Source organism: Dipodomys merriami, unplaced genomic scaffold (assembly GCF_024711535.1).
Source record: "Dipodomys merriami isolate MVZ:Mamm:240054 unplaced genomic scaffold, mDipMer1.0.p SCAF_2, whole genome shotgun sequence".
In the NCBI taxonomy this organism is placed as follows: Eukaryota; Metazoa; Chordata; class Mammalia; order Rodentia; family Heteromyidae; genus Dipodomys; species Dipodomys merriami.
Window position 1 is genome coordinate 50,087,377 of NW_027203381.1, and position 26,518 is coordinate 50,113,894.

At 39.6% G+C, this 26,518-nt stretch overlaps 1 protein-coding gene across 1 annotated transcript in view; it reads right to left on the bottom strand.

Annotated features, from left to right (window-relative positions):
- Window positions 1-26,518, bottom strand: part of Cep192 (centrosomal protein 192) — a 153,271-nt gene that overhangs the window by 96,666 nt on the left and 30,087 nt on the right. Inside the window, exons 11-20 of the mRNA XM_070028853.1 lie at window positions 25,906-25,980; window positions 21,327-21,494; window positions 20,022-20,147; window positions 11,926-12,089; window positions 9,817-9,866; window positions 8,083-8,197; window positions 6,914-7,050; window positions 6,175-6,307; window positions 4,799-4,926; window positions 252-603 (exon numbers count right to left, since the gene is read on the bottom strand). Of these exons, the coding sequence (XP_069884954.1) occupies window positions 252-603; window positions 4,799-4,926; window positions 6,175-6,307; window positions 6,914-7,050; window positions 8,083-8,197; window positions 9,817-9,866; window positions 11,926-12,089; window positions 20,022-20,147; window positions 21,327-21,494; window positions 25,906-25,980 (1,448 nt within the window). The remainder of the gene's footprint in view (window positions 1-251; window positions 604-4,798; window positions 4,927-6,174; window positions 6,308-6,913; window positions 7,051-8,082; window positions 8,198-9,816; window positions 9,867-11,925; window positions 12,090-20,021; window positions 20,148-21,326; window positions 21,495-25,905; window positions 25,981-26,518) is intronic.

Genomic DNA, 26,518 nt, shown 5'->3' on the forward strand with positions numbered 1-26,518 from the left:
AATCTCCAGTATTGCCAAACAAAAAAAAAAAAAGAAACACAAATGATACACTTACTTGCTTAAAGGTACTATTTCTGAGCAAAAATCCTGTATTAACAGTATATAACTAAAAAAATCTTTAAAACCCATAAAACATTTAAGTATTTATATGAAATAATGACAAGCTCCATGTGGAAACAACCTATTCAAAATGTATAACCATGTTTTATATTTCTTTATTTTTATCTAAGAAGAGCAAATAATTCACTTACTCTTTTCAATTGACTCATGATATTCACAGGTTATCCTTCCACTATTTGATGACCAAAGATTATTAGTGGAGTTGATTCTGCCGTCATTAGTGGGCATCGAAGATTCAGTGCCCATATCTTTCTTAATTGAAATTGTAGGAGTCTCAGTATCTGAACATCTATCCTTGTGCAGAACACTTTCTAAATCAGATAGCAAATGCTTATTTTGATGAGGAGACTCTTCCCCATCTTTTATGAAATCAGTCTGGTCACAATTACTTTTTTCAGCATTTGTAGTATGAAAATAAATTGAGTTAAGTTTCTCACTGGTAGCATTTAGAGTCTTCTCCAGAACGTTTTCTCTTACCATTTCCTTTAAAAACAGGTAACAGAGCAACAGTAAGTTTTATTTTTTACTATTCATTTTAAACTTTTGAGAAAAATGATACAATTATGGTGATACTAAGTTGCAGACCCTATAGTATACACTATATTCTAGACTATGTATAAATCAATGTCACACAATTTACCAAAATACAATTTAAAAAATGTAGTTCCAGCAAACACATATCAACAGACTTAGACACTAAAATTAAATTCTCTTTTTCTATTATAAGATGATATAACTGTGAATTTAACTATTTATAATTTCTTTTTTTGTTTTTCTTCACTCATGGGACTTGAACTCTGGGCCTGGGCGCTGTCCCTCAGCTCTTCAGCTCAAGGCTAGTGCTCTACCACTTGAGCCACAGCATCACTTTCGGTGTTCTGGTGGTTTATTGTAGAAAACAGTCTCATGAACTTTCCTGCCTGGGCAGGCTTTGAACCCCAATCCTCAGAGCTCAGATTCCTGAGTAGGTAGGATTACAGGCGTGAGCCACTGGCTGGCAACTTTTTATCATTTCTAATAAAAGTTTCTGTTAGTATTATCCCCACCTTTAGTCTTCAGCTCCACCCAAAGGTGAGCTCCCCACTGCCCTGGAGTTCCCACCCTACAGCTGGCCACTCCCTCTCTACCCAGACCCATCCACACACACATTTTACCCCACTTCTGCCCTCACTTCCCCCTGACCTCACTTCCCCCAGACCGACCCATGACTTGGATGGGGCAGACACAATGTGCTCCCTCTCCCGGGGAGATAAGGCCCCTCTAATAAACCTTACAATAATGTTTCCCCTGTGCCTGCCTGCTGGCCTTTGTGTGGTCCCCTAGGAGGATCCTGAAGGATCCTTTCAGTTTCTATAAAAGTATTAAGTTCATTAGTAAGATATGCTCCAAAATAAAATGAATAAAAGCCACTGGGGGGGGGGGATTAAAAAAAACAAAAAAACAACACAATACAGATAAACACTCAGGTATAATGATAAGGGAAAACAAACATAAAAGACTATATACCAAAAAAAAGCCACTGAACACAGATTTTTAATATCTATGTTTTTTTAACCAGGAATAATGGCACACAATTGTAATTCCAGCTATTTAAGAGGCAGAGGGAAAAAGACTGTGACACTGAGGTCAGCGTAGGCAAGAGAGGGGATCCTATTTCAAAAACAAAACAAGGGCCAGGAATATGACTTAATGGTAGAGTACTTGCCTAGCATGCATGAAGCCCTGGGTTTGATTCCTTAGTACCAGATAAACAGAAAAAGCTGGAAGTGGTGCTGTGGCTCAGTGGTAGAGTGGTAGCCCTGAGCACAGAGAGATTCAGGGACAGAGCCCAGGCCCTGAGTTCAAACCCCTGGACTGATCAATCAAGTTGTATAGTGCTTGTCTAGCAAGAATGAGGCCCTGCGTGGGTGTAATCACTAGTATCTTTCTGGAAAGACTATTCCTGAGGAGCCCACTCACAATTATATTGCATGGGCTGGGAAGGTGGCTCAGTGGTAGAGCGCTTGCCTTCATGCCTGAGGCCCTGGGTTCGATTCCTCAGCACCACATAAGCAAAAAGAAAAAAGCCGGAAGTGGCTCTGTGGCTCAAGTGGTAGAGCGCTAGCCTTGAGCTGAAGAGCTGAGGGACAGCGCCCAGGCCCAGAGTTCAGGCCCCACGACCGGACCCAAAAAAGAATAAAAAATTATATCGCAAATGCACTCACTGGTATTTATCCCAAGAAGCTGAAAACATGTCCTTCACAACAGTGCTATGCAGAACTGCCAAAATTTAGGAGTCTTCAATTGGTAAATAAGTGATAGCATAGGGCTGGGAAGGTGGCTCAGTGGTAGAGCGCTTGCTTTGCATGCATGAGGCCCTGGGTTCAATTCCTCAGCACCACATAAGCAAAAACGAAAAAAGTCGGAAGTGGCGCTGTGGCTCAAGTGGTAGAGCGCTAGCCTTGAGCTTGAAGAGCTGAGGGACAGCGCCCAGGCCCAGAGTTCAGGCCCCACTGGACCCAATAACAACAACAAAAAATGATAGCATATCCAGACAACTAAATGCAACAAAATGCTATAAATGAAATGTACTATTGAGACATGAAAAGATATGGAGGAGTTTCAAACACATTTACTGAAAGAATCCATGCTGTAAAGGCTACACACTCAATGATTTCAATAATACCACACAACAGAAAAGGTTAGTCTTCAGAGACAATGAAAAGATGAGGGAATGGGGAGAAACAGGTCAAATGGTACAAAGTTCATGAGACAAGAGGAACTTTTTGAGATCGACTGCAGAGTATGGTGGCAATCACATAGCCTTCACAGGAGATACTTTCACTTCTTCCACCTTCCAATCATGAGCCAAAAAATTGCTTTTCACTATAAACTACTTTTCTTTTATGGCAACACTAAACAGATTAAGTCAGGTGCCAGTGCTTCACACCTATAATCCTAGCTACTCAAGAAGCTGAAACTTGGAGGATGAGTTTGAAACCAGTTGGGCAGAAAAGTTTGTGAAACTCCATCTCCAAAATAATCAACAAAAAACTAGACTGGAAGTAGGCTCAAACAGTAGAGCCTCAGACCTGAGCAAGAAGCCAACCAAGAACATGAGGCTCTGAGTTAAAGCCTCAGTATACTGGCACAACAAACAAACAAAAACTAGACTTAAGACAATGGCAAAACTATCCTTCAAAAGTGAGGGAAGCTTAAAATAAAAAGTTTCTGCACAGCTAAAGTCACAGCAACCAAGCTAGAAAGACAACCAAGTAACTGGGAAAAAATATTTACTAGCAATTTATCAGACAAGGGGTTAATATCCAATATATACAGGGAACTCAAGAAACTAATTCCTCCCAAACCCAACAAACCAATTACGAAATGGACAAGGGAACTAAAGAGAGACTTCTCAGAAGAAGAGATAAAAATGGCAAAGAAACACATGAGGAAATGTTCACCATCCCTGGTTGTAAAGGAAATGCAAAGAGATACTACCTTACCCCAGTCAGAATGGCCCACATCCTAAAGTCAGTCAATGACAAATGCTGGAGGGGATAAAGAGAAAGAGGAACCCTATTACACTGCTGGGTGGAAATGTACACTAATACAACCACTGTGGAAAGCAGTCTGGAGGGTCCTCAGAAAGCTAAATATTGACCTCCCCTATGACCCAGCCATACTACTCCTAGGTATCGATCCTGAATAACAGGATACAAGGACACATGCACCTCATGTTTATTACAGCACTGTTCACAATAGCCAGGATATGGAAACAACCAGGTGCCCCACCTCAGATGAATGGATCTAAAAATTGTAGTATCTATACACAATGGAATATTATGCAGCCATTAGAACTAGAACAAAATAATGGCATTTGCAGGGAAATGGATGGAGCTAGAAGAAATCATGCTGAGTGAGGTAAGCCAATAACAAAGAGACAAACAGCACATGCCATGGTCTCCATGATAAGTGAATGTTAAATCCAAAATGTAAGGTGATACGACAGTTAACAAGACTTGAGAAACAAAGGACCCCCACTCATTTGGTCAAATCATTACTAAATAACCCCATGCTGCTGATCACATATATGGTGTATAATTGCACACTGGAGAGAAATTAGGAGGAAGACACAGAACTAGAAGGAATCAGGGAAAAACATACAACAGTGGGACCCATCAGCTGCACTGGACATTGATCAAAACAAACTAAGCAACTCAATGGCAGCGATGGGAGGGAGGGAACGAGTGGGAAGGAGGGAACAGCTATGCAAAAGAAAAGAAATGTACATATCACCTGATGTGGAAAAAATAACTGTATTGTCAAAGCTCATAGAACTCATAAACTTTATAGATCATGATAGACAATCATGAAAGTTAGAATGTGTTTGTGACTTTAAGCATCACTATCCCACAATACTGTGAAATTATGTAATCACTCAATTACAATAAAGAATTTGCAAAAAAAAAAAGTGAGGGAAGCTATGCACTAGTAGCTCACACTTGTAATCCTAGCTACTCAGGAGGCTGAGATCTGAGGATCATGGTTCAAAGCCAGCCAAGGCAGGAAAGTCCTTTACTGTATTTTTCAAAAGTCAACAATAGTTCTTCCTATGAAAAAAAAAAGTAATAGTATGCAAACACAAAAGATTTCTTATTCCTTTCATAAAATGTTTAAGAAAATGTTATCAACTTACTCTGTGTTGATCTGGAAAAATATCCTTCAAAATTCCATCCCTTTCCTTCTCAGCATACCAGTTACTAGGGTAAAATGACAACATACCACCTTCCTGTTTTGTACTATCAACAGTACCTACAGAATTACCTGAAAAATAAAGGAAATAGTTAATGGAACAATGTCAATGTTTGAGTAATCTAATAACTGCTTCTTATTAATCCAATTATTGTAGTAAGCCTAACACTTAGCACTCACAGGACAAAAATAGTAAATTGCAAACAGGAGAAAATAAGCACCAGTAAGGAACAATAAACATGACAAATATGCTACCATAAAGAGAATGAAGTTATCTATTCTTACATGTCTCAACAAAATATAATCACTCAAAACAGTCACTCCAAGATTAGTATTATATTGCTTTTTCACTTTTTTTTTTTGGGTCTGGTCGTGGGGCCTAAACTCTGGGCCTGGGCGCTGTTCCTCAGCTCTTCAGCTCAAGGCTAGTGCTCTACCGCTTGAGCCACAGCACCACTTCTGGCTTTTTCTGCTTATGTAGTGCTGAGGAATCGAATCCAGGGCCTCAGGCATGCAAGGCAGGCACTCTACCACTGAGCCACCTTCCCAGCCCTTGTGCCAGCTCTGGGGCTTGAACTCAGGACCTGAGTGTCATTCCTGAGCTTTTTTGCTCAAGGCTAGTAATCTACTACTTGGGCCCATCTCTACTTCCAGCTTTTTTGGTGCTTAATTGAAATAAGAGTCTTACTAACTTTTATTTCCAAGGTGTCTTTGAACTGTGATCCTCAGATTTTCAGCCTCTTGAGTACTAGGATAACAAGCATAAGCCCCTAGCACCCAGCTGGTATTATACTTCAATACTACCAATTTAACTTAGGTATTAATATACAATTATTTTTAGTGTCTCTCTAACAAGGTATTACACTAAAATTAAGATAAAAGTAGAGCACTGATGGATCATCCTTACAATTCTAGCTATTCAGCTTGTTAACCAGAGGATCATATTTGGAAGCCAGCCTGGGCAGAAAAATTAGTGAGACTCCATCTACAAAATAACTAACAAAAAACATGGCTGAGGAGAGTCTAGGTAAGCAAGCAAGCAAGCAAGCTGAGGCCCTGAATTCAAATTACTGCCCCAAAAGGAAACTAACTTACAATAACATATAAAACAAAATCACTTGGAAGCAAATTTAACCAACGAAGTAAATCATTTCTTATTCAGGCCTTATTAAAAGTTCTTTTGAAAAATTTTAGACTAAAGATTTGAAGGGATAGAATAGTTAAAATGATAAATCACAACAAAGAAATAATTTAAAGGAAAAAAAAAGATCAAGTCAAGCACAGAATTTAAGAAAAATGAAATCAAAGTTCAACACTTACTGGTCCCAGGTAGACAAAAAGTGTGGGCTTCCTCAGACTCTTTGCAAACTGTTTCAGAACTTCTTAAAGAGTTTGAACCATGGTGAGAACTGCTACATTCTGACTTAGAGTTAAAGCTACTGTCTTCATTTGTCTGTTGAAAGAGTATCTTAGCTGTATCAATATTTTCAAATAAAATAAAGCATTTTGAGGAAGAAATGTGAAAAGCAGAAAATGTCTATTATACTGAGTGATTATAGGTTAACAAATGCTGGAGGATTTAGAAAAATCATCATTTCAACCACTAGTGTAATATTAGTTTCCAAGAGAGCTTCACTAGTTTCCAAGAGAGCTTCAGAGCGATTGCTTTCAGATTCAGATTCAAGAAAGACATTACTATGGAGGGAGAAAGAAAATGAAAAGGTGGCAAGATATTAACAATTAGTTTATGTGGACAAAGGTGATTCCCACTGTAACTTTTTCATTCTTTTTGTTTTGAGACAGTCTTGTTAGATAGCCCCAGGGCTAGCCTCACATTCAAAATACTTCCTCATCCTCCCTAGGGATTATAGGAATGTATCACCAGGGCAAATGAAGAGGGAGTGGGGAAGAAAAACATACATTTCTCATCAAAGAAGCAAAGAAAATCAAAGGCTTTAATTTATTACAGATAACGTGACAATTATAAATTTTCAATGTCAAATTTCTGAAAAATTATAAGAATTATGATTGTGACTGAATTAGAATTCAATCAGCATACCTGACTGGGTAATTTAAAATATTTTTCTGAAGATTCTCGTTCTTCTAGGTCTTCATATATTATTCCTGGTATTGCCAGTTGTTCAAAATAAGCTTCCAAATGTTCATCATAAAACTCTTCATCATTAATATCATCATCTATTAATTAATTAGGGAAAAAAACAGAACAGGCTTTAAAGTAGCAACTAACTACATGTAATTTTTAATTTAAAAAAAAACCTGTTAAAACTAATAGGTCAGTGGACATTGAGTTTGTTTTTGTATCTGAGATGAGCAAATTATTATAATTTTAGTTAAAAGTAATAATAGCATATAAATGTAATTATTAACCACTTTGAGAGCATAGGACAGAGATTCTGGATTCCACAATAAGTTAGGACATGATAAAACATCACAAATGGGTAAGAAAAGAGCAGATCATTCACAAACTATATAGTAAATAGTTAACTCTACCAAAATAAGGATAAATAAAGCTATCCACAGAAAGTGGAGGGGAGACATAAAGAGGAGAGAGGAAGTGACACTGCAATGATTCTCAATGTTCCAACACCCAATTCAGCATGGCCTGGCCAGCAGAGCTAAATAGTTTGGCCCTAGCCTACTTTTCTGAGTTTCTTCACCAATGTGAAGCCTACCAAACATGCTATAAAAATACCTTACTGATGACTAATCCTCAATCATGGTTTTAGCTGAAGCTGTTCTGCTTCCAGAAAGGGTCTAGTCCAAATCCCATCTTATTTCCAGAGAATATCACAGATAACTTCTTCAATCATAACTGATCTATCACTCCTTCTGATGCTTAAGCACATTTTTGTACTGTTGAAATATACTTTGTCCAATCCCAGTTTATGCATTTGGGTAAGGTCTCTTAAAGGACAAAGACTAAATACTTCTTTGTTCCCTCAATTCCTTAATACAGTACTCTACAGTGTGTAATCCCTCTAGGTGGCTAATAAGGTACTCTTAATGATGTCAAACTAAGGGGTGAGTATAATCTTATCAGAAAAGTCCTATCACTCAATAGAAGAGACCAGTGGGTGCCAGTCATAGGAGGAAAATGATTAGGCAAAAGAAAACTAAGCTAGCATAGTAATGGCTATATCACAGACATGAAATAAAGTGGAATGGCAAGGTAAAAACTTGAAAATACAAGTTACTACTATACAGTACCAGAAGAGTCTTCCAAACTGGCCAGTGACATAAGTTTTTCATTTTGTAAGAAGCTAACATGGTTTAAGTCACTGTTTAGAGTCTTGTCTTCTTTTCCAGCATCAGGCACAACAATCTAAGAGAAATAAAATGACATATAAGAGAAGCACACTCACTGCTTTGAAGAGAAGAGTACAAAGTTACAAAATGGACCAAGTATTTTCTGAATCTACACTCTGCACAGTATCTGAAAAATCACAATTTTGTCACTAAAGAACAAGCTGTTTTACATGTATTAGTAACTTTCCTTCTGGCCCCACCAATAAGACATCCCTGAAATTTAAGGTCTCAATCAAATTGTTTGTACACATCAGAAGAATCATAATTCATATATTAAGACACATCTGAATTAGAGCAATACAAAGTTTGCTCTTGAATTATAAAAATAATAGAAAAGCCGGGTGACAGTGGCGCATGCCTACAATTCTAAGATCTGAGGACCATGGTTCAAAGCAAATCTGGGCAGCAAAGTCCAGTCTATGAGACTCTTACGTCCAATTAACCATAAAAAAAAAGCCAGAAGTGGCCAGGCACTGGTGGCTCACGCCTGTAATCCTAGCTACTAAGGAGGCTGAGATCTGAGGATCAAGGTTCAAAGCCAGCCAGGGCAGGAAAGTCCGTGAGACTCTTACCTCCAATAAACCACCAGAAAACCAGCAGTGGCACTGTGGCTCAAGTGGTAGAGCACTAGCCTTGAGCTGAAGAGCTCAGGGATAGTGCCCAGGCCCAGAGTTCAAGCCCCACGACTGGGGGAAAAAAAAAAAAAGCCAGAAGTGGAGCTGTGGCTCAAGTGCTAGCCATGAGCACAAAAAAGCTCAAGGATAGCAGCTAGGCCCTACATTCAAGCCCCAGGACTGGCATGCGCGCGCATGGCACAAAACACACACACACACACACACGCACGCACGCACGCACGCACGCACACACGCACGCACACACGCACGCACGCACTAGAAAAATAGGTCTTAGTAGCCTTTAGCTAAGCAACATCACCATAATATAACATTGAAACAATTGATTTCTCTGGTCCTCAATCTGGGGACTATGGAGTTCTAAAGGCACACAGCAATTTACTAAGGACATTCAAGGCTCAGAATGGAAATACATTTTCCTCTCAGTACCAAATCTATTTCATACTTACATTAAATATATACATTGAAATAACTGAATCCAGGCACCTGTGGCTCACATCTATAAATTTAGATACTCAGAAGGCTAAGATAAGAGGATCACAGAAGTCAGGCCGGACAGAAATATCTGTGAGATTCTTTCAACTAAAAAAACAGTGGACTGAAGGCATGTCTTAAGAGGTAGAGTATCACCTTTGTGCAGGTAATGGAGAACTCAAGGGTCCTGAGTTCAAGCCATGGTACACACACACACATATACACACAGAGAGAACTGGTAATAGGTTTTCAAAATATATACTTAGTTTTAGATAAAAACATGGGTTGTCAACCATTTTATACTTAAAGAGTGGACAGAACTGAGTGCATTTCATAAACAGAGGCACAGGTTAGTGCCAGCATTACTCTTGAGTCTTTATTACCACAGATAAATTATATTTCTGTTAAAGCTTTATCAATTTGTTATGCCAGATACAAGAAAAAAGTCTAATATTAACAAATGTCTATAGAATACGAACTTTTACTCCTCTAATACACTACAGAAGTCCGTAAAAATGTAAAAATTTACCTTATGCTCTTGATTATTCATCCACGATTTTAAACAAAAATCAGGCGAATCTGATTAAGAAAACAAAAAAACAAAAACTGAAAAGAAATTATTTTATCAAATGATACCAAAAAAACAACAAATTAAAAATATCTTGAAATGTAAGTACTTTCAAGTGACAGTATAGAATTTTACCTTTGGTCAGTTAAAATTCTTTAAATGTTAGGATGGGAAAATCATGAAAGTATACATATACCAAAAAACTTAGATATGAATCCACTCAAGACTTTAAAACTAACTTCTGGTCGAGCACCAGTGGCTCATGCCTGTAATACTAGCTACTTAGGAGGCTGAGCTCTGAGGACCATGGTTGAAAGGCAGTCCAGGCAGGAAAGTCTGTGAGTCTCCAATAAAACCACCAAAAAACTGGAAGTGGCGCTGTGGCTCAAGTGGTAGAGTGGTAGCCTTGAGCTGAAGAGCTGAGGGACAGCACCCAGATCCAGAGTTCAAGCCCCACAACTGACAAAAAAGAAACTGACAAAAAATTTCTGCTTTGGGCTGGGAAGGTGGCTCAATGGTAGAGTGCTTGCCTTGCAAGCATGAGGCCCTCGGTTGAATTCCACAGCACCACATGAGAAAAAAAAAAAAAAGTCAGAAGTGGTGCTGTGGCTCAAGTGGTAGAGTGCAGTGACAATGCCCGAGCCCAGAGTTCAGGCCCCACAACTCTGTATGGGATATAGGGAAGAGACAAGAGAAATGACAGACAAACCCAAGCTTTAGATGACTAGCTCAATTTTTTATTTTTGTGGTCAGCTGTGGGGCTTGTGCTCAGGGCCTGGCTGCTGTCTCTGAGCTCATGCTCAAAGCTAGCACTCTACCACTTTGATGAGCCATAGTTCCACTTTGGGTTTTCTGGTGGATAATTGGAGATATAAGTCTCAAGGATTCATGCCTGGGCTAGCTTTGAACCATGATCCACAGATCTCAGCCTCCTGAATAACTAAGATTACAGGTATGAGCCACCAGAGCCCGGCTTTCACTTCACTTTTTCAATAAGTGCACACAAAGAGCATTCAATAAATATACTATAATACAATGTAACTGCTCCCAGACCCATACCAAAAGGGACTACCATACAAGATGATAAGAAAATAATGAGACTCGGGCTGGGAAGGTGGCTCAGTGGTAGAGCGCTTGCCTTGCATGCCTGAGGCCATGGGTTCGATTCCTCAGCACCACATAAGCAAAAAGAAAAAAGCCAGAAGTGGCGCTGTGGCTCAAGTGGTAGAGCACTAGCCTTGAGCTGAAGAGCTGAGGGACAGTACCCAGGCCCAGAGTTCAGGCCCCACCACCGGACCAAAAAAAAAAAAAAGAAAATAATGAGACTCATCTGCTCCATTACCAGAACTATGGGCATATAAGAAAATGTTCATTTTTAGAGATGCATACAAAGATATGCAGAAACAAAATGTTTGTAATGTAAAATGAAAAAAAAGTATAAATAAATAGGAAGGCTGAGAGTGTATGTGAGTGCTACAGTGCTGGCCTAACATTTCTGAGGTTAAGTCTGACCCCAGTTTGATGCTGTAGCTATCTGACAGCATTATTTCCAATGGAAAGGAGACTGTAGCTTAAACCAGTTAAGACAAGAGAGCTTTTCCTATGAAAGTACTATAAATATAATAACTGTGCATATCAAACCTAAGCATTATCAGTTTACCACAGGACAGCATAAGGTAAATGCCAGTCCAAAAATAGTCAAATGAAAAACAGTAAAATATACACACATGTGCCAGTGGCTCAGGCATACAGTCGTAACTATGAAGGAGGCTGAAATCTGAGGATCACGATTCAAAGCCAGCCCAGGCAGGAAAGTCTGTGAGACTTATCTCCAATTAACCACCAAAAAAGCCAGAAATGAAACTGTGGCTCAAGTAGTAGAGTACTAGCCTAGAGCAAAAAATTTCAGGGACAGCTCCCAGACAGAGTTCAAGCCCAGTGACTAGCACAAAATGGGAAGGAGAAGAAAGGAAAGGGGAAGAGGGAAAGTGAAGAGAAGAAAGGGAAAAGGGGGAAAAAAGAAAGGGGAAAGGGAGAGGGAAAGGAAAGGAAAGAAGAGAATTTTAGTACCTGGTACTTGTTCCAGTGGTGAAACACTATGCAAAAGATCCTGTCTCTGCAAGGATGCTGTACTTTTAGCCTGCTCCTCTTCTGCTCTTGGAGTATCACTTTGAAAAGTAGACTGTTTTGTGAAAACTTTTGACAAATGTGGACTTTCTTTACAGCTCTTTTTCCTAAAGATGGAAATCTTTATTAGTGAATCAGAATAATAAGTTACCTATTATAAATTTCTATCAGCCAGTAACATACTTCATCTTTCTAAAAGAAAATTAGACACACACAGTGAAAAAAAAAAGTATTTCTAGGTGTAGCCCAACAATGCAACCAGTAATACTGTTGGTTATTCTTGGGACTGAATCAACATGCTAGGTCCAGATCACTTTCTAGATATCCCCTCCCCAAAGAATCAAGAGGGAACTACTAGCAGAGCACTGTGAATACAGGGACTTGAGGTTGAGATCCAGAGGATTGACATTCAAAACCAGACCAGGCAGAAAAATCTACAAGACTTGGTCTCCAAAATAACCATCAAAAGGCCTATACTCCTGGCTACTCAGGGAACTAAGATCTGAGGATATAGTGTAAAGCCAGCCCAGGCAAGAAAGTCTGTAAGACTCTTATCCCCAATTAAAACATAAAAAAAAGTAGAGCTGTGTTTCAAGTGGTATAGCACTAATTTTGAATACAAAAGCTCAGGGACAGTGCCCAGGCCCTGAGCTCAAGCCCCAAAAATGGGGGTGAGGGAGAAGCCAGGCTAGCATGTGGCTTAAATGGTACAGTGCAAGCCATCAACTTGCAAGCTGAATGAAAACAGGCTCTATTACTGGCACAAAAAAAAAAAAAAAAAAAAAGAGTAAACTCCCAAAGACCCTCCACATTCATAACTTCACCAGTATCACCATCTGCATGGGACTAATTCAAAGATGCCTTCACATGTCTATTTTAGTTCCAGGACTTCAACTGCACATCCCCTACTTCACTCCTCCACAAACAAAAACCCTTCCCACTGTGATTCTGGATCTTTAAGGTCTGCTATTCCTGAGTCTTTTCTCTAAATGGTCTTTTGGCTTTCCTTCCTTAATGAAAGCTTGACTATCCTCAAAGATAACTACTTCTCCCAATTTCTATTTCTCTCCTAGCCTTGCTAGTACCCTCTGGAGCCTCACAACTTTGAATCGTGCACTAACCTTCACATCACCAGCCTCTAGTACAACTTAATAATCCTCTTACCACACTAAGTCTCCAATTCACTGTGCCACACACCACAGTGCCTCACTCTTTTGGTGTCCATTCTTCCTTCACCTAAATCCTCACTGCCTTCATCAAACTTCACACCTGCTTAAATCCAACTGTCTACTCATTTCTCTCAGGCTAGAGAAAACATCACAGTGACACTATATTATCTCACACTAAATTCATGCCATGACCTTCAAGCTGGGTCTGTGACACTACCTGGCAATGTTACTATTTTTCCTTGTCCATTTACATCCCCAGATAATTATGAGATTTTACTTGTCCATTTACATCCCCAGATAATTATGAGATTTTACTTTTCAAACTCCTCCTCCACCCTCACACTGACTTGATGGCCATGGCTTCTACTTTGGAGCTTATTTTTAACCTGAAGCACTGAAGAGTAACTATCACAGACAGATTCTACTACTAGGCATACCACAGCCCACAGTCCCTCCGATGCTAAGGAGCTGTCCATAGTCTAATCCATCTAAAAGCTTCTCCATCCACTGGACTCTGGAGCCCACTGTTATGTATGTAGACTCTTTTCCAGCCATTCTTTCCTCATTCTACATAATCATCCCTACTGCTATGTAAACATGCAGTAACATTGCTTGCCGCAAAAAAAAAAAAGTACAACTTCATCCACCAGCTATCACAAGCCTCACTTCTGTTTCCCTTTGCTGCCCACTGTCTCTATTAACTCCCTACTCTCTTTCAAACTGACTCTGAGTGGTCTATTATATCTCTACCTGCTTCCAATTAAACTACATGTAAGGGTTAGTTATCTATGTTAACCCTAATGGAGGTACAGGGGATTGAACTCAAGGCCATGTACTTACTAGTTAAGTACATACCCTAAGCCACTCTGCCAGCCCCTATTCCATTAGTTTTTGGGGTTGGGGGGGGGGGGGGGTTGGAGGGAAGCGGGGTGAAGGGGAGGTTGGGTGAGTATGTGCCAGTCCTGGGACTTGAACTCTGCACAGCCTGAATACAGTCACTGAGCTTCTCTGATCAAGGCTAGCACTCTACCACTTGAGCCACAGCTCCACTTCCTGCTTTTTGGTGGTTGTTTGGAAATAATAGTCACATGGACTTTCCTGCCTAGGCTGGCTTTAAATGGTGATCCTCAGTTTTCAACCTCCTGAGTAGCTAGGACTAAAGGCTTGAGTCACCAGCAGCCCATCTTCCATTAGTTAATTTTTAAATGGGATCTTGTTTCATGCCTAAGCTAGCCCAAACTGCAGCATAGCTAAAATAACAGGCATCTATCTGATGACAGGCAAGCCTTTCCCATAGTTGAGAAAGTTTTGAGAACTTTTTTTTGAGACTGACCTCCTAAAAGTAGCCAGGCTTAAGTCACTAATTCTACCCAGCTTTTTTTTTTTTTTTTGGGGGGGGGGGAGGGGTCTGGTCCTGGGGCCTGAACTCTGGGCCTGGGCCCTGTCCCTCCGCTCTTCAGCTCAAGGCTAGCGCTCCACCACTTCCGGCTTTTTTCTTTTTGCTTATGTGGTGCTGAGGAATCGAACCCAGGGCCTCATGTATGCAAGGCAAGCGCTCTACCACTGAGCCACCTTCCCAGCTTCCCCCCCCCAGCTTTTTTTTTTTTTTTTTTGAGACAGGGCTTCCTATGTGGCCCAGGGTGACCTTGTTTCAGTCTTTTTTTTTTCCTCTTATAGAGGTAAGGACTGAACTTTTATTTTTTTTTTAACTCTGCTTGGTAAAAAGTTATATGTAATAAGCCCATGAATAAGGCTTACTTGTATACATTTTAGATTTGGAGGGAAGGTTTTTTGTTATTTTCTTGAGGGGATACTGGTTGGAACACAAAGGCCCTATCACATAAGACACACACACACACACACACACACACACACACACACACACACACACACACACTTTTTGCTTTAGTTTTCTTTCAAATAGGGTCTCACATTTTTTTGCACAGGCCAGCCTGAACATAAGCCACACACACACACACACACACACACACACACACACACACACACACACACACACACACACACACACACACACACACACACACACACACACACACACACACACACACACACACACACACACACACACACACACACACACTTTTTGCTTTAGTTTTCTTTCAAATAGGGTCTCACATTTTTTTGCACAGGCCAGCCTGAACTGAAATTTCTCACATAGCTAGGATGACAGACATCTACCACCACTATACTCAGCTTTATTAGTTGAGATAAAGGTCTGAATAATTTTTAGACCAAGCTGGCCTCAAACTGTGACTCTTCAAATATTTACCCCTTAAGCAGCTAGGATTACAGATGTGAACCCGTATGCCTGGCCACTGTTTAACATATTTCTGGGATAGCTCCCAAGATACTTTTCCACGTAACCTCTAACACAAATTTTTAGTCTATTCCTCCTATCCTCAAATTCTCAATGTTGAAGTGGCTGCAGATAATTCCTGGGGCTCTTTGTTTCTCTTTCTCCCTCACTCCTTGACTCCCTAGACTTCTAGCTGGTCTTCCTGCTCCCATTTCCACACTCTATAGTCTATTCTCCACCAAACAATAAAAAGGCCAGCATGGGGCTGGGAAGATGGCTCAGTGGTAGAACGCTTGCCTTGCATGCATAAGGCCCTGGGTTCGATTCCTCAGTACCACATAAAAAGAAAAAAAGCCGGAAGTGGCGCTGTGGCTCAAGTGGTAGAGCGCTAGCCTTGAGCTAAAGAGCTGAGGGACAGTGCCCTGGCCCAGAGTTCAGACTCCACAACCGGACCAAAAAAAAAACATGCCAGCATGAGCCTTTTTAAATAAAATCTGGGGCTGGGAAGGTGGCTCAGTGGTAGAGCACTTGCCTTGCATGCATGAGGCCCTGGGTTCGATTCCTCAGCACCACATAAGCAAAAAGAAAAAAGCCGGAAGTGGCGCTGGGGCTCAAGTGATAGAGCGCTAGCCTTGAACTGAAGAGCTGAAGGACAGTGCCCAGGCCCTGAGTTCAGGCCCCACAAACGGACCCAAAAAAAAAAAAATCTAAATATAATCTGGACACAACCCTTAGAGGGTTTCCCATTTTACCTAGAGTCAGAATCAAGGTCCAGGTCACCTCCCCCAAGCATCCTAGCTGCTGTATGAGCACAATGAATATGTTCCCATAATAGTACCTTTCTGCCGACAGTTGTGGCCTCTGCTGAAACCCTCTTGAACCATAGGGCCCACAAACCTAACTCCTTCTGTCAAGTCTTAAGTCATACCTGACTTCCTCATTGACTATTACCTTCAGCCTTCCTAAAACCATTTTTACTATGATTTTTCTAGTAGTAGGTTATCCCTTCTAATATACAATAAAAACAGCATTTTAATTATTTTGTTTAACATTTGTTTTTGCTCACTGGTATTTCTTTTTCTTTTTTTTTGGGGGGGGTCCGGTTGTGGGGCCTGAACTCTGGGCCTGAGCGCTGTCCCTCAGCTCTTCAGCTCAAGGCTAGCGCTCTACCACTTGAGCCCCAGTGCCACTTCTGGCTTTTTTCTTTTTGCTTATGTGGTGCTGAGGAATCGAACCCAGGGCCTCAGGCATGCAAGGCAAGCGCTCTACCACTGAGCCACCTTCCCAGCCCCGCTCACTGGTATTTCTAAAGTACCTAGAAATATCTGATGTGTAGCAGGCTGTCAAAAATGCACAGAGAAAAAATGTGATGGTTAATCTTGACTATCAACCTAACTGGACTGAAAGATACTAAAACATAGTTTTAGATATGTTATGATGATATTTCCAGAGAGGACTCTCACATGGACAGCAACTGAACAAGGAATACTTGTCCTGAATGTAGGTGACACCTTCCAATAGACTAGTGGGTCAGATGGAACAAAAGCAGGAGAAAGCCAGCTCATGAAAGCTCAAATCCACCTAAGCAGGTGCATCTACTGCTGCTGCCATTGCCCATGGACATCAAACTCCAATTTCTTCAGATTTTCAATATGAAATCACACCACTGACTCTCCAAAGAGGTTCCAGGCTTCAACAGACTGGGGCCGCATCAATGCTTCCCCTTATTCTGGGGCTTCCATCTCCAAAACTGAATAGCTTCTGCTGGCTCTCCAGCATACAATGGCCATTGTTGGACTATCCAGACTCAGATTATATAAATCAATCTAATAAACTACTTTTATAATTATTTATATGCATATATAGATATATAGATAATACATGTGGCTATGTATCCTATCAGTTCTGTTCCTCTAGAGAATCCCAAGATAGTTATTAAATATATGAGCAGTTATGCTTAATATATAGAAAGCATTTATATATAAAGGCTATCAAAAGACAAATCACAACAAAAATGTAAGTAATGAATAACTTATTCAACCTTTTCAACACTCAAATATAAATTTAAACACAAAAACCTAAAGATGATAATATCATCACCAACAAATAACTATCAGCTGGGGACACAGGCTCAAGTAGTAAAGTGCTTGCCTGCCTAGCAAGCGCAAGGCCCTGAGTTCAAACCCCAATAGTACCAAAACAAAAAGAAAAACTAATTACAGTTAATTTTGGTTTTCCAGACTTTTATAATATACATATATACATATATGTATATATACGTACACATACAATTATATGTATATATACATATATGCATATACATACATATTATGTATATATACATATATGTATATATATATGTATATATATATATATATACATACATACTGGTAAATTACTTTTAGTTCTAAAATTAAAATTAAAAGTAGATTCTTCATCTAGGTGCTGGTGGCTCACACCTATAATCCTAGCTACTCAGGAGACTGAGATCACAGTTCAAAGCCAGCCTGGGCAGGAAAGTCTATGAAGCTCTTAATCTGCAATTAATTGCCAAAAAAGAGCTGGAAATGGACCTGTGGCTCAAGTGGTTGAGCACTATCCTTGAGCAACAGCTTAGGGCTAGCACCCAAGCTTTGAGTTCAAGCCCTAGGACTGGCGCGCGCGCGCACGCGCGCACGCACGCACACACACACACACACACACACACGCAAACACACGCAAACACACGCACACGCACCTTCAAATGTTGTATAGGATTCAAAGAAATAATCACTGTTATATACATCTAGTAAGCATGTAAATTGATACAAGTTTTCTACAAAGTATTTACTTGTAATGGTCTTTAATGTCAAACATTTTACACTCAGCAATCTAAAACCTAGGAATTTATTTTGGAAAACATCTCACAGATGTGTAAATTGTTTGTATAAATGTGTATGTAAAAAGAAGTCCCCAGCTGATAGTTATTTCTTGGTGATGATATTATCATCTTTAGGTTTTTGTGTTTAAATTTATATTTGAGTGTTGAAAAGGTTGAATAAGTTATTCATTACTTACATTTTTGTTGTGATTTGCCTTTATATATAAATGCTTTCTATATATTAAGCATATTTAGGGGCTGGGAAGGTGGCTCAGTGGTAGAGCGCTTGCCTCGCATGCCTGAGGCCCTGGGTTCGATTCCTCTGCACCACATAAGCAGAAAAAAAAAAGCCGGAAGTGGCACTGTGGCTCAAGTGATAGAATGCTAGCCTTGAACTGAAGAGCTGAGGGACAGTGCCCAGGCCCAGAGTTTAGGCCCCATGACCAGACCCGAAAAAAAAAAAAAAGTCATTTATATTTATAACAGCAAAACTGATGTTTTTTTTGTTTTGTTTTGTTTTTTTTGTCAGTCAGGAGGCTTGAATATGGAGCCTAGGTGCTGTCCCTGAGCCTTTTTGCTCAAGGTCGTAATCTATCACTTTGAGCCACAGCTCCATTTTCAGTAGTTACTTGGAATTAAGTTTCTCAGGGACTTTTCTGCTTCAAACCACTATCCTCAGATCTCAGCCGCCTGAGTAGCTAGGATTAAAGGTATAAGCCACTGCACGTAGCTACAGTAGTCTTAACTACAACACACCTGATTTTACTAACATTACAGCCATTAACATTATGACCAATTTATATCAATTATAACTGAAAGGACACCAAATTAATTTTTAAAATTAAAATAGTATATGGAGTTTAATCCTCCTTTGTAAAAAAATTAAATATAGATAGTGGTGCTGTGTTTCAAGTGGTAGAACGCTAGCCTTGAGCACAGAGAGGCTCAGGAACAGTGCCCAGGCCCTGTATTCAAGCCCCAGGACTGGCAAAAAAAAAAAAAAAAAAAGAATACACTTCAACCAAAACTCTGATGGTTCACTTTTTTTTTTTTTTTGGTCAGTTGTGGGGCCTGAACTCTGGGCCTGTCCCTCAGCTCTTCAGCTCATGGCTAGTACTCTACCAATTGAGCCACAGCGCCACTTCTGGCTTTTTTTTTTCCTGCCTATGTGGTGCTGAGGAACTGAACCCAGGGCCTCATGCATGCAAGGCAAGCACTCTACCTTCCCAGCCCCGATGGTTCATTCTTGTAATCCTATCTACTCAGGAGGCTGAGATCTGAGGATCACGTTTCAAAGTCAGCCAAGGCAGGTAAGTCCAGGAGACTCTTATCTCCAATAAACTACTTAGAAAAAGCTGGAAGTAGTACTGTGGCTTAAGTGGTAGAGCACTAGCCTTGAGCTAAAAAAGCTCAGGGACGAGGCCTAAGCCTTGAGTTCAAGCCCTAGTTAGTGGGGGAGGGAGGATAATGTATAAAAATATAAGACATCTGAAAGAATGTAATCAGTGGCTATTCTGTAGTTAATTATAAGCTTTTATTATCTTTAAAATACTTTATTTTTTCAATGAATGTACATTACTTTTAAAGTCAGAAATAAGGTTTTAAAATGTTATTAAAATGTTATTAAAATATATAAACAAATATCTTAAAGATGCTTTTTAAAGACTGAAAGTAAGTGAAAGTGAACACTTACTCATCTTCCTGGAAGCTAAGCTTTAACCTTTCTCTTGGTTCAGTATCACTTTGACAACTGGGAGATGACGCAGATGGAACAGAAAACCTCCCTTCTATGAAGTATGATGCCTGAACATCAGGAAACCTGAACAAAATTGTTAAGAACAAAATTATGTACATTTAAAAATCACTATGGCACAGGGCCACACCAAAGTAAAAACAACCATCAGGGAATAAAAACAAACAGAAACCCCAGTGTTCAAAATAATCATCTTCTGTGCAAAGCACCAGAAACCTATGCATCAGCAATAGGGTGTTTATCTACACCAACAATAAAGCCACAGAAATCCTAAAGCTAGGAGAATTTGTAGTGAGTTGGTCCAACATCTTCATTCCAAAGTAAAGATAACGTTTCTGACATAAAGTCAGATTCAGAGGAGATGGTCAGATAAGTACAAGCAAAACTGTATACATTATCCAAACCCTAAACAAAATGATGAACTACACACATCACATTTGGAGTGATACAAATAAAACACATATTTAACCAAACATCTATTTGATTACACAGTGGGAATAAGAAAAGTTAAACACAAAAGCTGGCTTACTTAGGCCGGACACCAGTGGCTCACACCTGTATTCTTAGCTACTCAGGAGGCTGAGATATGATTGTGATTCAAAGACAGCCCAGGCAGGAAAGGCCATGAAACTCTTATCTCCAATTAACCACCAGAAAACTGGAAGTGGCGTTGTGGCTCAAGCGATAGCGTACTAGCCTTGAGCTGAAGAGCTGAGGGACAAGCAGTCAGGCCCAGCGTTCAAGCCCCATGACCAACGAAAGGAAAAAGCTGGCTTAGCTCCTAAGAAAAAGAAACTTGATCTAAGGAACTAAAAGTTATTAAAATATAAACCCTGAAGTATAGAAGAGAATGAAAGTTATAGAAGAAAAGCAGCCATAGAAGTCCAGTAAAACATGAACCTGGACCAAATGAAGTTAAAAAGGAAATTCTGCGACAGCTCTCAACATGTCCAATGTGACCCCAAACCATACCTTGAGCTTAAATGTTAAGATAGTTAATTCATCTCCTGTGTAGTTAGAAACATAATTTATAGATATCTTTTCAGAGTCTGTACTGTTATATTTGGAAACAAGGAATAAGAAAGCAGATAAACCCAGTGAGCTGAGAGAAGAAATACGATAATTACAGAGAAAAGCAGGTAGGAAGAAAGAAACCCACGTTCCAGACCTGGCTCTACAATGTATCAGCATGTTATAGGTTTTACAGACCTAAAAGTAAAAAATAAAACAAAGCTCATGTCTTACCTATTATCAGCAATGGATCTATTCCTAGCAAGCGTGGAAACAGCAACAGGCAAGCCAAGATTTGAAGAAAGAGTGACATTTTCTAAAATCTCACTGTTACCAAGTAATGAATTGGTAAAAAAGCTTGGAAATGACTCTTCTGCTATACCTTGAAAATCTTCCATCACACTGCAACAATAAAAATTTTTCTATGAGTCAGGATCACTATAAAACTTCTTTAAATGATTGAGTATAAGTTTCATAAATCTTGGAAAAACAATCATCTTAGATGACGATAATTTTTGCAATATCATTGAGGGAATATTATTGGCAAATATTCTGAGGTAAAGTCTGAGAATACCTTGCTATATTATAGTTGAGAACATAAACATCAAACATTAAATTTACATTCTTATAATTCACACAGTATAAAATACAACAGTTCAATTTACTTAAGTTTTAGTGTGCTAAAGAATACCACGGGCTGGGAATGTGGATTAGTGGTAGAGTGCTTGCCTAGTATGCATGAAGCCCTGGATTCAATTCCTCAGTACAATCTAAAAACACAAAAAGCCAGAGTGGCACTGTGGCTCAAGTGGTAGAGTGCTAGCCTTGAGCAAAAAAAGCTCAGGGACAGTGCCCAGGCCCTGAGTTCAAGCCCCAAGACTGGAAAAAAAAAAAGAGCGGGGCGCTGGTGGCTCACGCCTGTAATCCTAGCTACTGAGGAGGCTGAGATCTGAGGATCGCGGTTCAAAGCCAGCCCGGGCAGGAGAGACCATGAGACTCCTATCTCCAATAAACCACCAGAAAACCAGAAGTGGCGCTGTAGCTCAAGTGGTAAAGTGCTCGCCTTGAGCTGAAGAGCTGAGGGACAGCGCCCAGGCCCAGAGTTCAAAGCCCCATGGGCAACCAAAAAAAAAAAAAAAAGAATACCAGTTACTGCACAAACTTACCTAGTAAAGAAAGCAAAGACAGCTAAACATAATGTCATATACTGATAATAATAGTGTGTATTGAGGAGTTTGGCAGTTTTTTCATTTTTAACATGGAATATAACAAAATTTAGCCCCTAATTTGAGAATATTGTTTTGGTTCTGCTCATTTGTGGAGGAGGAGAGGGGGTGGTGTTAAAGAGATTAAATCCAGGGCCTCTACCATGCTAAATACATGCTCTGCCACTGAACAACATACACCAATAGCGAGAGATTTTTGTTAAAGATAAATACACAGTTTCATAAGCAAGCACATCCAAACAAAGGTTTTCAGTAAAATCAAGTATAGCTGGCACATAGATGTGGAAGAAATGGTAGAAGTACACAAAACAGCTCAGTCTGGGAAACTGTAGCACAAAATCTAAGCCTTAACAAGAAGCTACAAGCTCACTTAACCCTGATCATATACTCAGATCTTATTCAATCTCAATAATCTTTCAAAGTGACTATTAAGCACTATGTGGAATTCAATAAAACTAATGAGGAAGAGGACAAAAAAAATAAATCAGAAAAAAAATCTTAAAATTAGGATATGAGCAGTATATATACCACACAACGATAGGCCTGTCTTCTATTTCTTCTTCTTACCACCCTCTCTAGGTGACTGCTCTTAGTTTCAAAGCTTCAAATATTACATTGAAATTTACACCTCCAGCTTAGGCCTCTCCTCTGCATCCCAGGCATTTCCAATTAGATACCTAACTGGCACATAAATCTCAAATGTTGATTCTACCTCAAAACTTACTCTGACTCTTTAGTCATCTTCACCACAGAAAACAGCCATTCTAATCTTAGTTATGTCAAAAATCATCATCTAAGTGATGGCAATTAACCTCCATTAACCTCCACTTACCTCCATACACTAAGCAAATTCCAATCACCTTGAATCCTGCCATCTTTCATGACCTCCACTGCCACTACCACCACTTCCTGCCTGGACATCCAGTGTCTTAATCCATCCTTACTACCTTCTTCCCTGATCTGTTCCTCATGTACTGGAGTTACCATTCCTGGCTAAGATCTTCATCTACTGGTATTCTATCACATCCAAAATAAAATGCCATCCTGATGGCCAGCAGGGGTTACAGCATCTCTGACTTTATTTCATAGTACTCACCTCCCTGCTTACTCCACCCCAACCTCCCAGTTACTACTCTGTCTGATATTCTCTTCCTCCATCTGTTCCACATACCTTAGTTACCAGGAATTCTAACCCAGATTCTACATGATACAATTTATTCTAGAAGTTTCCAGCTCAAATGCCTTCAGGCACAATACTATAAGAAAACAGGGCTGTAGGGCCACTAGGAAGTTATAGACCCCTGAAAACAAAGCAACCAAGTATAATGGCACATACATGTAATCCCAGCACTTAGGAGGCTGAAATAGTAGAGCAAGACCATGAGTTCTACATGACCCTAGACTACATACTAAGTTCAAAGCAAAAACACTGTTGTCAAACAAAGGATAACTGGTATGGGGGGGGGGGGTCCTTGAGGACAAAACCTCTGTCTAAAACACTCTGAAACATGCTATATCTGTCTACACTGCTACCTCCCCTTCTAATGAGAAACCTCTCACCAGTCTCCATCCTTCTATTTCTGTTGTCCTACAGTAATTCTCTATATAGCAATCAAAAGGACCACAAGTAAGAACCAAGTACCATGATCCCACTCAAAACACTTACTCTCCCAGCTCATCGTGCATGTCCCTCAGGCTCATTCACCACATAACAGGAATTTCCTTTCCTATAACCTTCCCAAGCCTATGCCTACCTCAGGGCCTGGAATATTCTCCACATCTTGAATAGTTATCTTCCTCCTATCTTTCAAATCAACTAAAATTTCAGTTTCTAACAGAAGGTAATCCTTATTGTCAAGCATGGCCCCACTATTTATTTTTTACTTGCCTTATTCCATTGAAATAATTATCCTCTAAGAGCAGGGACGTTACCTATCTATCCACTACTATTCCCCAATGCCTAGAACAACATTCAGCATATAGCAGGTACTCAACAATATTCTGAAATGAAAGGGGGATGAACAACTTCATCTTTGATTCTAACCCTTCTATATTTAGGTCAGATTCTTGAAGAAATGTCTATCCTGGTTATCTTATCTTTCTAGTATCTGATATGGAGCTGAGTGAGTTGGAAAAAAGAGTTGAAAGAAATAATCTATAATCCCTAGTAAGCTTGGTATATTTAATGTCTATTAACTAGTATTCAAAGTACTTTTCAAAGTTCTTTTTCAAAGTACTATTCAAAGTACAAGTCTAGCTTTAGAGCATTCTTTCCTCTGTATTAATGCCACCTCTCTCATCTTCATCGTCAGTCCATACCTCTCTCTAGCCATTGTTGGTTTGTTGACAATACCTTAAATCCTCAATGCCTCTAAGGTAGTATTGTTATCAAATATAAAACCAAACTTGTTACATTTCATCCATTCACTCTCCTGTTACACTTTAGTGTTGACCCAATCATCCCAATTCATTGGCTCTACAAGCTGGACACCTGGGCTGGGAAGGTGGCTCAGTGGTAGAGCGCTTGCCTTGCATGCCTGAGGCCCTGGGTACGATTCCTCAGCACCACATAAGCAAAAAGAAAAAAGCCAGAAGTGGGGCTGTGGCTCAAGTGGTAGAGCGCTAGCCTTGAGCTGAAGAGCTGAGGGACAGTGCCCAGGCCCAGAGTTCAGGCCCCATGACTGGACCCCAAAAAAAAAAAAAAAAAAAAAAAAAGCTGAACACCTATAATCATCCTGATCAGTCTGTTCTCAGTTAACAGTTCTAGTGCTTCTAATTTTGAATATGTCTGGAGCTGAAACCCAATGCTATCTTCCTAACGCCTGCAGTCTATCACATTTTAATGTGAACTACCGCATAAATCTCCCAATTTGCCTGCCAAAATCTAGCCTCAAAAATGAATAAATTATTCATTTATAGAGAAACCACATTAAAATACTAAACTCTTTAATCATCAAATCCCAAGAAAATGTAGATATAAAATATTACCCTATAAAATATTACCCTATACATCCACAACTCTTTTCAAGGACAAACCATAAATGACACTCTACTTGGCAGTGAAAATAAATAAAACGGCCCCTAAGAGAACTGATAATCTGATATCTCTATCATGGGATCCATAGTACTAAGTACTTCACCAGAGCTGTGCTTCAACATTATGTTAAAAAATTAAAAAAATTCCTACCATACCTAACATAATGCACCTTCTTCCCTCATTTCCAAAGTCACCATTCATGAAAAACTATACTCCTTAAAAATGCTAGAAGGGAAAAACTCCCCAGTTTCTATCTGCATTACATTACCCAATTTTCCTCCACCATATAAAGATATATACTGTTCACTTTTCTTTTGCTATATCTGAACCAAATTCCCATCTTTGTAATTTTTTTTGCTGTTCCTTTAAAGTAGTAGATTCAATTATTTTAAGCATATCTCTCATTTCATCGATAAAACAATGTTTTTAAGTTGCTATGGAATCCAAAACCTAGACAAACCTGCCAAAATCATCATTTACTCTTGCTACTTTAAAATATACATAAAAATTAGGCTAACACTTTAACATAATATTACTTTTCAAAACTTACCGTAAAATTTGCCCAGAAAACTGAAATTTTTGAGAAAAAGTTGATTCAGAAGCAGTAAAAATATCAGTAGAATGACTTTAGGATGGAAAATGCCAATGAAAGTATTGTCATATAAGCAGCTGTCTTCCAGATGACTGTGTCCAAAGGGACCTCATGTTTCAGTACACAAAATCTAAAATCAAGAGCACAGCAGTTACTCATTCATTTATATACATATAAACCACATTAAAAATATATACTGTACTGTCATGTTCTGCTTCAAAAGGAAATTCTAGTCCTCACCTCCATCGCCCCCCAAAAAAGAAGGAATAAACACGAACGTGGACTGCCAGAAATCAAATGTTAAGTTAGTGCAACTATGTGACAGGACTCCTCGGGGTTAAATGAACAAAAACGTTACTCCCTGGGTCAGTTTAAGACAAAAAGAAGCCAAAACCGCCCAGTACCACAACCCTAAAGCAAATGCCCTAAAGCGCTTTGCAAGAAACTACACAGCAAAAGGCAAAGGGCATTTGTCCCCCAGGAGTCAGAAGTCAAAATGGGAGAGAGGGAGCAAGGTTGCGTCCCCAAAAGCCCACAGTCTGGAGTACAGCCTAGAACGCCTAGGCGCACG